This window comes from Lepisosteus platostomus, unplaced genomic scaffold (assembly GCF_059453375.1).
Source record: "Lepisosteus platostomus isolate fLepPlt1 unplaced genomic scaffold, fLepPlt1.hap1 Scaffold_181_H1, whole genome shotgun sequence".
Taxonomy (NCBI): Eukaryota; Metazoa; Chordata; class Actinopteri; order Semionotiformes; family Lepisosteidae; genus Lepisosteus; species Lepisosteus platostomus.
Window position 1 is genome coordinate 27,770 of NW_028291562.1, and position 13,921 is coordinate 41,690.

Below are 13,921 nucleotides of genomic sequence, written 5' to 3' on the forward strand. Positions count from 1 at the left end.
AAACAAGTTGGCCATGCTGTTTGAAAGGACACCCTCACTTCTTTCAAGAATAATCTGGTTAAAAACCATGGATTAGTTAGCTATTGTTCTTAGAAATTAAATAAGATAGATGAGCCAAATGCCCTTCTTTCTTTTGAAAACTTCCTTAAGTACTTATAATGCAATTTTAAATTAGTTTTCTACACAGGAGATACAGCTCACCCGGTTTTCAGCTGTTTTCGATCTTAACTTTTTGACCAAGTTCTGCTTGATTTCTTTTGTTTTGAAGCAGTAAATCAGAGGGTTTATAATGGGAGGCACCAGGCTGTAAGTCAGAATCAGGACAATGCGGAAATCAGTGTTTATCGCAATATTCACACTGTTTGCTAGGTAAACAAAACACCTGGGAAGGTAATAGAGAGCTATGATACACAGCTGAGAAGAGCAGGTGGAGAATGCTTTGTATCTCCCTTCAGAGCTGGCAATCCTCATAACAGAGAGAATGATCTGAACATAAGAAAATATTATAAAGAAAAGGGGAACGAGCAACACAAGCATGGCACTAATTAAAGCCACTAAGCTATAGGACCTGATGTCTGCACAAGCTAACCTGGTTATTCCTATGTGATCACAGTAACAATGTACAATAACATCGGGCCCACAAAAAGGCAAAGTGACTGCCCGAATGGCTAAATTAGCTACTATAAATATTGTTACACCCCATGAAAAAGCACACATAATGAATACATTGGTGTTTTTAAGCAATGTTGAATACCTGAGAGGGTTACATATTGCAATGTAGCGGTCGATTGCCATTATCATTAAAAGAAATGAATTGACTGATCCCAAGTAATGGACAAAAAACATTTGTAGGAAACAAGCAGAAAAAGGGATAGCTTGGGAGCCGAACCAGTACCTGGCAATGATTTTGGGCAATGTAGTCGTACTGAAAGCTAAATCTGCCACTGCAAGGTTCCCGAAGATGAGATAGGTGGGTTTCTGCAGGTTTTTCTCAATGATGAGGACCACAACAATAAATCCATTCCCAATTAGAATTGCCACGTAAATGAGAAAAAAAAGAGCAGACACCAGTGAATGATATTGTGGCAGAAGTCCAGGGAAACCCAAGATGAAAAACTCTGTGATTTGGGTTCTGTTTTCCTCAGGCATGGCAAGCTCTTCATGTAGTGTACTCTAAAACACGCAGGAACAAATTAGAACATTTCATGCAGTAGAAACACTTTTAAACAACGGATGCAGATTCTTAATGATCTCTTACAGAGTAGCACAGGTAATATTATGCTATTATATTCTGTTATGCTGTAATATCTCAAGTAATGCCTCTTGAGTCCCACATAACTCACGATCAAAATATGAAATTCACTCTCTTCATGCAATTTCCCATGACTTGAAGAGACTAGCTTTATCGCTAATGCATTTAAAAGAAACATATTGAGATTTGTCAGAAAACTGCAAGAAGAGATTTTGTCATCCTCACCATGAAGCTCAACATTTATAAACACAAAAAATAAACCGTGTGCAGTATAATGAAGAGCTCAGGGTAGGGAACTGCCTGAGAATTTGAGCTGCAAGTAAAACAAAATAAGAAAATATATTTTGATCTGAGGACTCTTCTTCAGTTGTGTGAAGAACTAATTAGCCCATAAAGATTAGTTATATGTAATGGATGGATAAAACAGACTAACACTGAAGAGTTTGTGCAATATTCAAAGCAGATTTACCTATTGTTTACAAAAATATTAATGAGGAAAAATATTTTTCTAATAAGTGTTTCAATGTAAGCACATATTAGAGACATAATTGTGTTCTTAAAATTCACTTTGTTAAATTACTGTTGAGACATCTGGGATTATATCACAGACCCTCAATGAGAGAAAGTCTTTGTTTTTCTCTAACCATCCTGTGTCATACTGAGTCAAGTGAGCTGAGCTGTAAGAGAAAGCAGATTAACATTTTGTCCTTACCGTTCAATGTGTAATCACTGAAATCACACACTTCAGTTGTAGACCCACTCTTCCTGTGCCTGACATTATTTAAATACAGTATCTTTCCCCTTTGGACTGCATGTATTATTACATCTCTCCATAGGGAGGTAAAAACCAAGGTACCTACATTATTATAAAAGATAAAACACTGTGTTTACAAATGACAAAGCAGAAGTCACCAGTGACATTTTATTCCATGATTTCATCATTGAAAACTCATTATCTTAAGCAATTGTAACATATTTAGAAATAATTTATTGTATAAAAAAATGCTACACTTTATTTTGTTTGCCTGTATACCTACAGTATCTTTCTTGTTTGACCTGCTAGTAGATTCTACAACCAGGGATACATCATCTTCATGTTTTCTGATCACTTTGTTACTTTTTGCATCTGCACGCCCTGGTTGTGCATCAGGTCTATCACACTTCCAGTACCAGTGTTATTTAACTTGTTTATTTATAGTCGTAATGTCTGTCCAGTCTGGATTAAGCAAAATGGATACATGGAGAAGAAAAATGTCAGACACCTACAGTCATTTATACAGTAGCTGCAAAGTTTAATCAATTTAATAATAATTAATAATAATCATTGTTTTTGGTGATAACACAAACATGGTTAGATATTGCTTAACAAGCCCTTTGTTGGCTATATTAAATCACATGTATATTTACAAAAATGTTATGCCACAAGATTTTAAAGCACTTATGAATTAAATGGATAACAAAAGATAAACTAAAGGCTATGGCCCCCCACCGCAACCCTGTGCTTGATAAAGCAGTTTGGAAATGGATAAAAATAATTAATAATTACTTATACTTATATAACGCTTTTCTGGACACTCCACTCAAAGCGCTTTACAGGTGATGGGGACTCCCCTCCACCACCACCAATGTGCAGGCCTCACCTGGATGATACGACGGCAACCAAAATGTGCCAGAACGGTCACCAGACATCAGCTATCAGTGGGGAGGAGAACAGAGCGGTGAAGCCAATAAAGGATGACCATGCATAATTGAGCATGATATTCTTGTACAACTTTGACTTGTGTAAGAACTTAATAACCTCATTAATGGGGGAGTTGATGGGGCACAGGAGATGAGGTGATTTAACCTGTTGAATGTTGATTATCTAGTCACCACAGAACTGCCCTTGTAGTGACTAGTTGCTAACTGACTTTACGGTGCTACATTGACCTCATCCTGCCAGATGAGAATGTGACAGCTATGCTTTGGATAACCCTCTTGCCTCATTGAACATCTGTGGGGTGAGAATGGGATGTGCTTGTCCAGGCTCTGAGGAATGAGGAATGAGACTTTCCTGCTGTTACTATCATAGTCTAGCCATCCTGGTTATAGTTTATACACCCGCTGCTTATCAATCCTGATGATGACAACCTTTCATAAATATGATGAATTTAACTAATGCATGTTGGTCCAATGAAATGTCTATGCACCTGCTACAAAAGATTTAATTGTTTTCTTGTGAGGAACGTATGGTCTATGTAAGTGATTTCCACTAAAGCTTTAAGGATTATCAAAGTCAAGTAAATAAATATCTATGAAAAAATTTAAAATAAATAAATATGGATCTATCACATCTATCATACAGCTTTATAAAGCCCTCCTAACCAGTGTAACTTTCTGGATTTGTCATGCCACCAAAAGTCTATATTCTTATTTTAAAAAAATGTTTATTTTTGGATAGGTTTTAATCTCTTCAAATCCCTCTTTCATTTGTAGTAAAAACAATATTAAAATATTAAAAAACACAAGGAAACCAGTGTATTACAAGGCTTCGAACTGCAGTTATTCATTTTTAACAGCATGCCTAGTAAAATAACGTGTATGTGGTTCCGCCATGTGGTCACTTAGCATTACTGCAGTCTAGTACTGCACACAGTATATTGCTGTATATCTAATTAGTAATATGATAGCTGTTTTGTGACATATATAAACATTTTGAACATTTTAAATTTAGTTAAATGTAGTTTTTGAGACAAACTAAACATAACGGTAATCGCTAAGTTTTGTTTGTGCATTTGATTCGAGATAAAATTAGAAATTAATATGAAATACGAAGTTGAGGGCTGGATTTCTTTTCTAGTCAACGTTTAAAGGACCGGATCAACAGTAACGGGCATCAGATATGAAAAAAAATAATCGAGAATTGTGTAATTTTTCAAGTTATGAAGGCAGTAAGAAATATTTAATGTATAATTAAAACAATTGATAATGATGATAATAAAGAGCTTCCCAAGAAAATCAAAGTATTAAAACAATGACTTCCATATTAGCCATCAACTGTTACAGCACATTCATTTTTTTTATTTTATTTTCAGGTTTAAGTCTAAATGTACTTTAAAGCAGTAGAAGGGGTGAGTTTTGTTTCTCAGAAGTTTGTTTTCTATTGTCCAAAATATCAGCCACAAATTTAGAATTTACTGTATAACAAATAACTCCAGCTATTTCTGTGTGTTTACTGGTGATAGAAATAAAAAAAAAACACTGCATATTTGAAGCCCTGAAAAGGCCTGACCTTTCAGTGTGGAATTATCCTTTTTACTCCTTAGCAGGCCCGCACATTGACTCACATCCCCAACCTGAGTAATTACTATTGACATACTATAGCGTACAGGTTTATATCTCTCTCTAGTGCTCCCATGCAGTATTTGTTTAGTGATTTCAACTTTTTTCAATGAATTCATTAGTAAAAAAAAAATCAGTTTGATCGATCAGGTTTTCCACATTGCATTTTCACAGTGAGCATCAAAGTGTGCAGATATTTTGTACGTTAACCAGCCTTTAAATTCCTGATTTTGCACAACAGCAAATGCAGCATGTTACATTACAAATCTGTAACATACATTTACATACTGTACCTACAGTATTTGTCCTCGCTGGTTATTTAATTATTTCTATTTATAGTTAAAGAATACTGGACTTATGATTAGGACAGGAAATCTACCTCTTGATCTATGAAACCAAGATTTATTGATTCACATTTTAGTTAAAAAAACCCACCCATGAATAAATTGCTTATCAGGCTGGTAATTAATCTGTTTTTTTTTAGAAAATATAAACAGTAGGGGTGCATGATACTGTATTGTGATAATCTACAGAGACAATTCACAGGGACTGAAGTCTGTGTGTTGCAATTTGTTTAACATGTTGAATGCTAGAAGAACAGAGATTTATGCTAAAAACATTCTACTGTCTACCCACTTCTTTGAAGAAGTACAGGAAGTGGATTGTGCCCTTAAATTTGGTTAAAGCTGTTTTTCAACATCCTTTTTATATCGAATGTAAGAGTATTGTTAAAATAAAATACTGACCAAAGTCAGTAATGATTTAAAAGTGTTCATTTTATTAGTAAAAAAACCCTGTAAAATACTAATCTCATTTGTAATTATATTCATTATGTATTATATTTACAATATGTATGCATGTTTCCATAATTACATATGATCATATCCAGGGGAATGACATTTCTTTTTCCTAATGGCCACAGTGTATTCTTTCTAATGGAAATAATGTGACAGGAATAAGGAAGGAAGGAAGTCTCCGCTGAACCCTATTTCCATGCAGGGTGAGGACATAGAGGGGGTGCAGTCCTACAAGTACTTAGGGGTACACCTGAATGATAAGCTGGAGTGGTGTGGTAACACCGATGCCCTGTACAAGAAAGGTCAGAGCCGACTGTGTCTGTCAGGGTGTATAATGCTGCCCTAGGCTAGAACTGTTAGCCCTTCTTTTGCTCGTCTATGGACAGCATGTTGCTCCATTGTACTTTTTTTGGGACACTCAATCTGTATATACAGTGGGTTTGGATTTTTTTCCCTTAATAATAAAAACCTTCATTTAAAAACTGCATTTTGTGTTTACTTGTGTTATCTTTGTGTAATATTTCAATTTGTTTGATGATCTGAAACATTTCAGTGTGACAAACATGCAAAAAAATAAGAAATCAGGAAGGGGGCAAACACTTTTTCACACCACTGTACCTATGCACATTTTGCACATATTTTATTGTTTTTACAGTGACTATGAGCATATTTTGCACCCTACGTATTTATTTGTATTTATTTGAGATTTATTTTGTATTGCTTTATGTATTTTAATTTTTCGGCGATTCTGATGTCTTTTTTTTTTTGCTCGTCTTGGGCTGGACTGCTGTAACACATCAGTTTCCCTTTGGGATCAATAACGTCTTATCTGTCTATCTAGAAATATTAACTTGTTGAATTGAACCTCTGATATAAAAACTGAAAAGGGGAAGATCAAGGGCGTGATACACTTCAACCCTCCATCATTTCTGGGGATGATACAGTACATGTATGATTTATTTGCTTGATGGGGGAGAGGAAGATTGGTGGAGGCCTGCCAGTAATGACAGCCATTCAATTAACCCAAGAGTCAGATCTGTGGGAATCGGGATCTTTCTTTAAGAACTGGATTTGGAAGAACAATACTACATACATTTGAGAACCACCTGCTATATTTGTTACTCATACAGTACATCACAAATTTTGTAATAAAGGATATTGTTAAACATATGCACATAATTGTTTGTTTTTCCTGTAAAACCTGCTTTTCCACATCAGTCAAATCTTTCCCTGGCAACTTTATTGTGTATTAGGCATTCAGTACATAGTTATAATAAAAACATCTTCTGGGCAACATGTACTGTAGTAAAATGTTTAGAATTAGAACTTTTAGAACTTTAGAATATTGTGTATAATAGTATAAGGCGATAAGTATAAGGTTTAAAACACTCAACCTATTCTACTTTCTTAGAACCTGCAGTGAAACACAAACCCCAAAACATAATGGAAACTATGGGGAAGTGCATTTAAAAAGGGAATGTTTTATGTACAGAGGATCTTAGGAGTCTGAAACAAGTTGGCCATGCTGTTTGAAATGACACCCTCACTTCTTTCAAGAATAATCTGGTTAAAAACCATGGATTAGTTAGCTATTGTGCTTAGAAATTAAATAAGATAGATGAGCCAAATGCCCTTCTTTCTTTTGAAAACTTCCTTAAGTACTATATAATGCATTTTTAAATTGTTTTTCTACACAGGAGATACAGCTCACCCGGTTTTCAGCTGTTTTAGATCTTAACTTTTTGACCAAGTTTTGCTTGATTTCTTTTGTTTTGAAGCAGTAAATCAGAGGGTTTATCATGGGTGGCACCAGGCTGTAAGTCAGAATCAGGACAATGCGGAAATCAGTGTTTATCGCAATATTCACACTGTTTGCTAGGTAAACAAAACACCTGGGAAGGTAATAGAGAGCTATGATACACAGCTGAGAAGAGCAGGTGGAGAATGCTTTGTATCTCCCTTCAGAGCTGGCAATCCTCATAACAGAGAGAATGATCTGAACATAAGAAAATATTATAAAGAAAAGGGGAATGAACAACACAAGGATGGCACTAATTAAAGCCACTAAGCTATAGGACCTGATGTCTGCACAAGCTAGCCTGGTTATTGCTATGTGATCACAGTAACAATGTACAATAACATCGGGCCCACAAAAAGGCAAAGTGACTGCCCGAATGGCTGAAATAGCAACAATAAATACTGTTACACCCCATGAAAAAGCACACATAATGAATACATTGGTGTTTTTAAGCAATGTTGAATACCTGAGAGGGTTACATATTGCAATGTAGCGGTCGATTGCCATTATCATTAAAAGAAATGAATTTACGGATCCCAAGTAATGGACAAAAAACATTTGTAGGAAACAAGCAGAAAAAGGGATAGCTTGAGAACCGAACCAGTACCTGGCAATGAGTTTGGGCAATGTAGTCGTACTGAAAGCTAAATCTGCCACTGCAAGGTTCCCGAAGATGAGATAGGTGGGTTTCTGCAGGTTTTTCTCAATGATGATGACCACAACAATAAATCCATTCCCAATTAGAATTGCCACGTAAATGAGAAAAAAAAGAGCAGACACCAGTGAATGATATTGTGGCAGAAGTCCAGGGAAACCCGAGATGAAAAACTCTGTGATTTGGGTTCTGTTTTCCTCAGGCATGGCAAGCTCTTCATGTAGTGTACTCTAAAACACACAGAAAAAACAGGCAGGAACAAATTAGAACATCTCATGCAGTAGAAACACTTTCAAACAACGGATGCATATTCTTAATGATTTCTTACAGAGTAGCACAGGTAATATTATGCTATTATATTCTGCTATGCTGTAATATCTCAAGTGATGCCTCTTGAGTCCCACATAACTCACGATCAAAATATGAAATTCACTCTCTTCATGCAATGTCCCATGACTTGAAGAGACTAGCTTTATCGCTAATGCATTTAAAAGAAACATATTGTGATTTGTCAGAAAACTGCAAGAAGAGATTTTGTCATCCTCACCATGAAGCTCAACATTTCTAAACACAAAAAATAAACCGTGTGCAGTATAATGAAGACCTCAGGGTAGGGAACTGCCTGAGAATTTGAGCTGCAAGTAAAACAAAATAAGAAAATATCTTTTGATCTGAGGACTCTTCTTCAGTTGTGTGAAGAACTAATTAGGCCATACAGATTAGTTATACAGTATGTAATGGATAGATAAAACAGACTAACACTGAAGAGTTTGTGCAATATTCAAAACAGATTTACCTATTGTTTACAAAAATATTAATGAGGAAAAATATTTTTCTAATAAGTGTTTCAATGTAAGCACGTATTAGAGATTTTGTGTTCTTAAAACTCACTTTGTTAAATTACTGTTGAGACATCTGGAATTATATTACAGACCCTCAATGAGAGAAAGTCTTTGTTTTTCTCTAACCATCCTGTGTCATACTGAGTCAAGTGAGCTGAGCTGTAAGAGAAAGCAGATTAACATTTTGTCCTTACCGTTCAATGTGTAATCACTGAAATCACACACTTCAGTTGTAGACCCACTCGTCCTGTGCCTGACATTATTTAAATACAGTATCTTTCCCCTTTGGACTGCATGTATTATTACATCTCTCCATAGGGAGGTAAAAACCAAGGTACCTACATTATTATAAAAGATAAAACACTGTGTTTACAAATGACAAAGCAGAAGTCACCAGTGACATTTTATTCCATGATTTCATCATTGAAAACTCATTATCTTAAGCAATTGTAACATATTTAGAAATAATTTATTGTATAAAAAAATGCTACACTTTATTTTGTTTGCCTGTATACCTACAGTATCTTTCTTGTTTGACCTGCTAGTAGATTCTACAACCAGGGATACATCATCTTCATGTTTTCTGATCACTTTGTTACTTTTTGCATCTGCACGCCCTGGTTGTGCATCAGGTCTATCACACTTCCAGTACCAGTGTTATTTAACTTGTTTATTTATAGTCGTAATGTCTGTCCAGTCTGGATTAAGCAAAATGGATACATGCAGAAGAAAAATGTCAGACACCTACAGTCATTTATACAGTAGCTGCAAAGTTTAATCAATTTAATAATAATTAATAATAATCATTGTTTTTGGTGATAACACAAACATGGTTAGATATTGCTTAACAAGCCCTTTGTTGGCTATATTAAATCACATGTATATTTACAAAAATGTTATGCCACAAGATTTTAAAGCACTTATGAATTAAATGGATAACAAAAGATAAACTAAAGGCTATGGCCCCCCACTGCAACCCCTGTGCTTGATAAAGCAGTTTGGAAATGGATAAAAATAATTAATAATTACTTATACTTATATAACGCTTTTCTGGACACTCCACTCAAAGCGCTTTACAGGTGATGGGGACTCCCCTCCACCACCACCAATGTGCAGGCCTCACCTGGATGATACGACGGCAACCAAAATGTGCCAGAACGGTCACCAGACATCAGCTATCAGTGGGGAGGAGAACAGAGCGGTGAAGCCAATAAAGGATGACCATGCATAATTGAGCATGATATTCTTGTACAACTTTGACTTGTGTAAGAACTTAATAACCTCATTAATGGGGGAGTTGATGGGGCACAGGAGATGAGGTGATTTAACCTGTTGAATGTTGATTATCTAGTCACCACAGAACTGCCCTTGTAGTGACTAGTTGCTAACTGACTTTACGGTGCTACATTGACCTCATCCTGCCAGATGAGAATGTGACAGCTATGCTTTGGATAACCCTCTTGCCTCATTGAACATCTGTGGGGTGAGAATGGGATGTGCTTGTCCAGGCTCTGAGGAATGAGGAATGAGACTTTCCTGCTGTTACTATCATAGTCTAGCCATCCTGGTTATAGTTTATACACCCGCTGCTTATCAATCCTGATGATGACAACCTTTCATAAATATGATGAATTTAACTAATGCATGTTGGTCCAATGAAATGTCTATGCACCTGCTACAAAAGATTTAATTGTTTTCTTGTGAGGAACGTATGGTCTATGTAAGTGATTTCCACTAAAGCTTTAAGGATTATCAAAGTCAAGTAAATAAATATCTATGAAAAAATTTAAAATAAATAAATATGGATCTATCACATCTATCATACAGCTTTATAAAGCCCTCCTAACCAGTGTAACTTTCTGGATTTGTCATGCCACCAAAAGTCTATATTCTTATTTTAAAAAAATGTTTATTTTTGGATAGGTTTTAATCTCTTCAAATCCCTCTTTCATTTGTAGTAAAAACAATATTAAAATATTAAAAAACACAAGGAAACCAGTGTATTACAAGGCTTCGAACTGCAGTTATTCATTTTTAACAGCATGCCTAGTAAAATAACGTGTATGTGGTTCCGCCATGTGGTCACTTAGCATTACTGCAGTCTAGTACTGCACACAGTATATTGCTGTATATCTAATTAGTAATATGATAGCTGTTTTGTGACATATATAAACATTTTGAACATTTTAAATTTAGTTAAATGTAGTTTTTGAGACAAACTAAACATAACGGTAATCGCTAAGTTTTGTTTGTGCATTTGATTCGAGATAAAATTAGAAATTAATATGAAATACGAAGTTGAGGGCTGGATTTCTTTTCTAGTCAACGTTTAAAGGACCGGATCAACAGTAACGGGCAACAGATATGAAAAAAAATAATCGAGAATTGTGTAATTTTTCAAGTTATGAAGGCAGTAAGAAATATTTAATGTATAATTAAAACAATTGATAATGATGATAATAAAGAGCTTCCCAAGAAAATCAAAGTATTAAAACAATGACTTCCATATTAGCCATCAACTGTTACAGCACATTCATTTTTTTTATTTTATTTTCAGGTTTAAGTCTAAATGTACTTTAAAGCAGTAGAAGGGGTGAGTTTTGTTTCTCAGAAGTTTGTTTTCTATTGTCCAAAATATCAGCCACAAATTTAGAATTTACTGTATAACAAATAACTCCAGCTATTTCTGTGTGTTTACTGGTGATAGAAATAAAAAAAAAACACTGCATATTTGAAGCCCTGAAAAGGCCTGACCTTTCAGTGTGGAATTATCCTTTTTACTCCTTAGCAGGCCCGCACATTGACTCACATCCCCAACCTGAGTAATTACTATTGACATACTATAGCGTACAGGTTTATATCTCTCTCTAGTGCTCCCATGCAGTATTTGTTTAGTGATTTCAACTTTTTTCAATGAATTCATTAGTAAAAAAAAAATCAGTTTGATCGATCAGGTTTTCCACATTGCATTTTCACAGTGAGCATCAAAGTGTGCAGATATTTTGTACGTTAACCAGCCTTTAAATTCCTGATTTTGCACAACAGCAAATGCAGCATGTTACATTACAAATCTGTAACATACATTTACATACTGTACCTACAGTATTTGTCCTCGCTGGTTATTTAATTATTTCTATTTATAGTTAAAGAATACTGGACTTATGATTAGGACAGGAAATCTACCTCTTGATCTATGAAACCAAGATTTATTGATTCACATTTTAGTTAAAAAAACCCACCCATGAATAAATTGCTTATCAGGCTGGTAATTAATCTGTTTTTTTTTAGAAAATATAAACAGTAGGGGTGCATGATACTATATTGTGATAATCTACAGAGACAATTCACAGGGACTGAAGTCTGTGTGTTGCAATTTGTTTAACATGTTAAATGCTAGAAGAACAGAGATTTATGCTAAAAACATTCTACTGTCTACCCACTTCTTTGAAGAAGTACAGGAAGTGGATTGTGCCCTTAAATTTGGTTAAAGCTGTTTTTCAACATCCTTTTTATATCGAATGTAAGAGTATTGTTAAAATAAAATACTGACCAAAGTCAGTAATGATTTAAAAGTGTTCATTTTATTAGTAAAAAAACCCTGTAAAATACTAATCTCATTTGTAATTATATTCATTATGTATTATATTTACAATATGTATGCATGTTTCCATAATTACATATGATCATATCCAGGGGAATGACATTTCTTTTTCCTAATGGCCACAGTGTATTCTTTCTAATGGAAATAATGTGACAGGAATAAGGAAGGAAGGAAGTCTCCGCTGAACCCTATTTCCATGCAGGGTGAGGACATAGAGGGGGTGCAGTCCTACAAGTACTTAGGGGTACACCTGAATGATAAGCTGGAGTGGTGTGGTAACACCGATGCCCTGTACAAGAAAGGTCAGAGCCGACTGTGTCTGTCAGGGTGTATAATGCTGCCCTAGGCTAGAACTGTTAGCCCTTCTTTTGCTCGTCTATGGACAGCATGTTGCTCCATTGTACTTTTTTTGGGACACTCAATCTGTATATACAGTGGGTTTGGATTTTTTTTCCCTTAATAATAAAAACCTTCATTTAAAAACTGCATTTTGTGTTTACTTGTGTTATCTTTGTGTAATATTTCAATTTGTTTGATGATCTGAAACATTTCAGTGTGACAAACATGCAAAAAAATAAGAAATCAGGAAGGGGGCAAACACTTTTTCACACCACTGTACCTATGCACATTTTGCACATATTTTATTGTTTTTACAGTGACTATGAGCATATTTTGCACCCTACGTATTTATTTGTATTTATTTGAGATTTATTTTGTATTGCTTTATGTATTTTAATTTTTCGGCGATTCTGATGTCTTTTTTTTTTTGCTCGTCTTGGGCTGGACTGCTGTAACACATCAGTTTCCCTTTGGGATCAATAACGTCTTATCTGTCTATCTAGAAATATTAACTTGTTGAATTGAACCTCTGATATAAAAACTGAAAAGGGGAAGATCAAGGGCGTGATACACTTCAACCCTCCATCATTTCTGGGGATGATACAGTACATGTATGATTTATTTGCTTGATGGGGGAGAGGAAGATTGGTGGAGGCCTGCCAGTAATGACAGCCATTCAATTAACCCAAGAGTCAGATCTGTGGGAATCGGGATCTTTCTTTAAGAACTGGATTTGGAAGAACAATACTACATACATTTGAGAACCACCTGCTATATTTGTTACTCATACAGTACATCACAAATTTTGTAATAAAGGATATTGTTAAACATATGCACATAATTGTTTGTTTTTCCTGTAAAACCTGCTTTTCCACATCAGTCAAATCTTTCCCTGGCAACTTTATTGTGTATTAGGCATTCAGTACATAGTTATAATAAAAACATCTTCTGGGCAACATGTACTGTAGTAAAATGTTTAGAATTAGAACTTTTAGAACTTTAGAATATTGTGTATAATAGTATAAGGCGATAAGTATAAGGTTTAAAACACTCAACCTATTCTACTTTCTTAGAACCTGCAGTGAAACACAAACCCCAAAACATAATGGAAACTATGGGGAAGTGCATTTAAAAAGGGAACGTTTTATGTACAGAGGATCTTAGGAGTCTGAAACAAGTTGGCCATGCTGTTTGAAATGACACCCTCACTTCTTTCAAGAATAATCTGGTTAAAAACCATGGATTAGTTAGCTATTGTGCTTAGAAATTAAATAAGATAGATGAGCCAAATGCCCTTCTTTCTTTTGAAAACTTCC

The 13,921-nt window shown here is 35.1% G+C and overlaps 2 protein-coding genes across 2 annotated transcripts; both read right to left on the minus strand.

Moving 5' to 3' along the window:
* Window positions 1-171: 171 nt before the first annotated feature.
* Window positions 172-2,173, minus strand: LOC148636298 (olfactory receptor 1E16-like). Its single transcript, XM_088623511.1, has 2 exons — window positions 2,165-2,173; window positions 172-1,155 (listed from the first exon to the last, which is right to left on the minus strand). Exons 1-2 carry the CDS (start codon window positions 2,171-2,173, stop codon window positions 172-174), a joined length of 993 nt encoding a protein of 330 aa, XP_088479637.1.
* A 4,621-nt stretch (window positions 2,174-6,794) lies between these two features.
* Window positions 6,795-9,068, minus strand: LOC148636299 (olfactory receptor 1E16-like). The gene is made up of 2 exons (XM_088623513.1): window positions 9,060-9,068; window positions 6,795-8,035 (listed from the first exon to the last, which is right to left on the minus strand). The coding sequence occupies exons 1-2, from the start codon at window positions 9,066-9,068 to the stop codon at window positions 7,025-7,027; spliced, it is 1,020 nt and encodes a 339-aa protein (XP_088479639.1). The 3' UTR covers window positions 6,795-7,024.
* Between the last annotated feature and the right edge of the window lie 4,853 nt (window positions 9,069-13,921).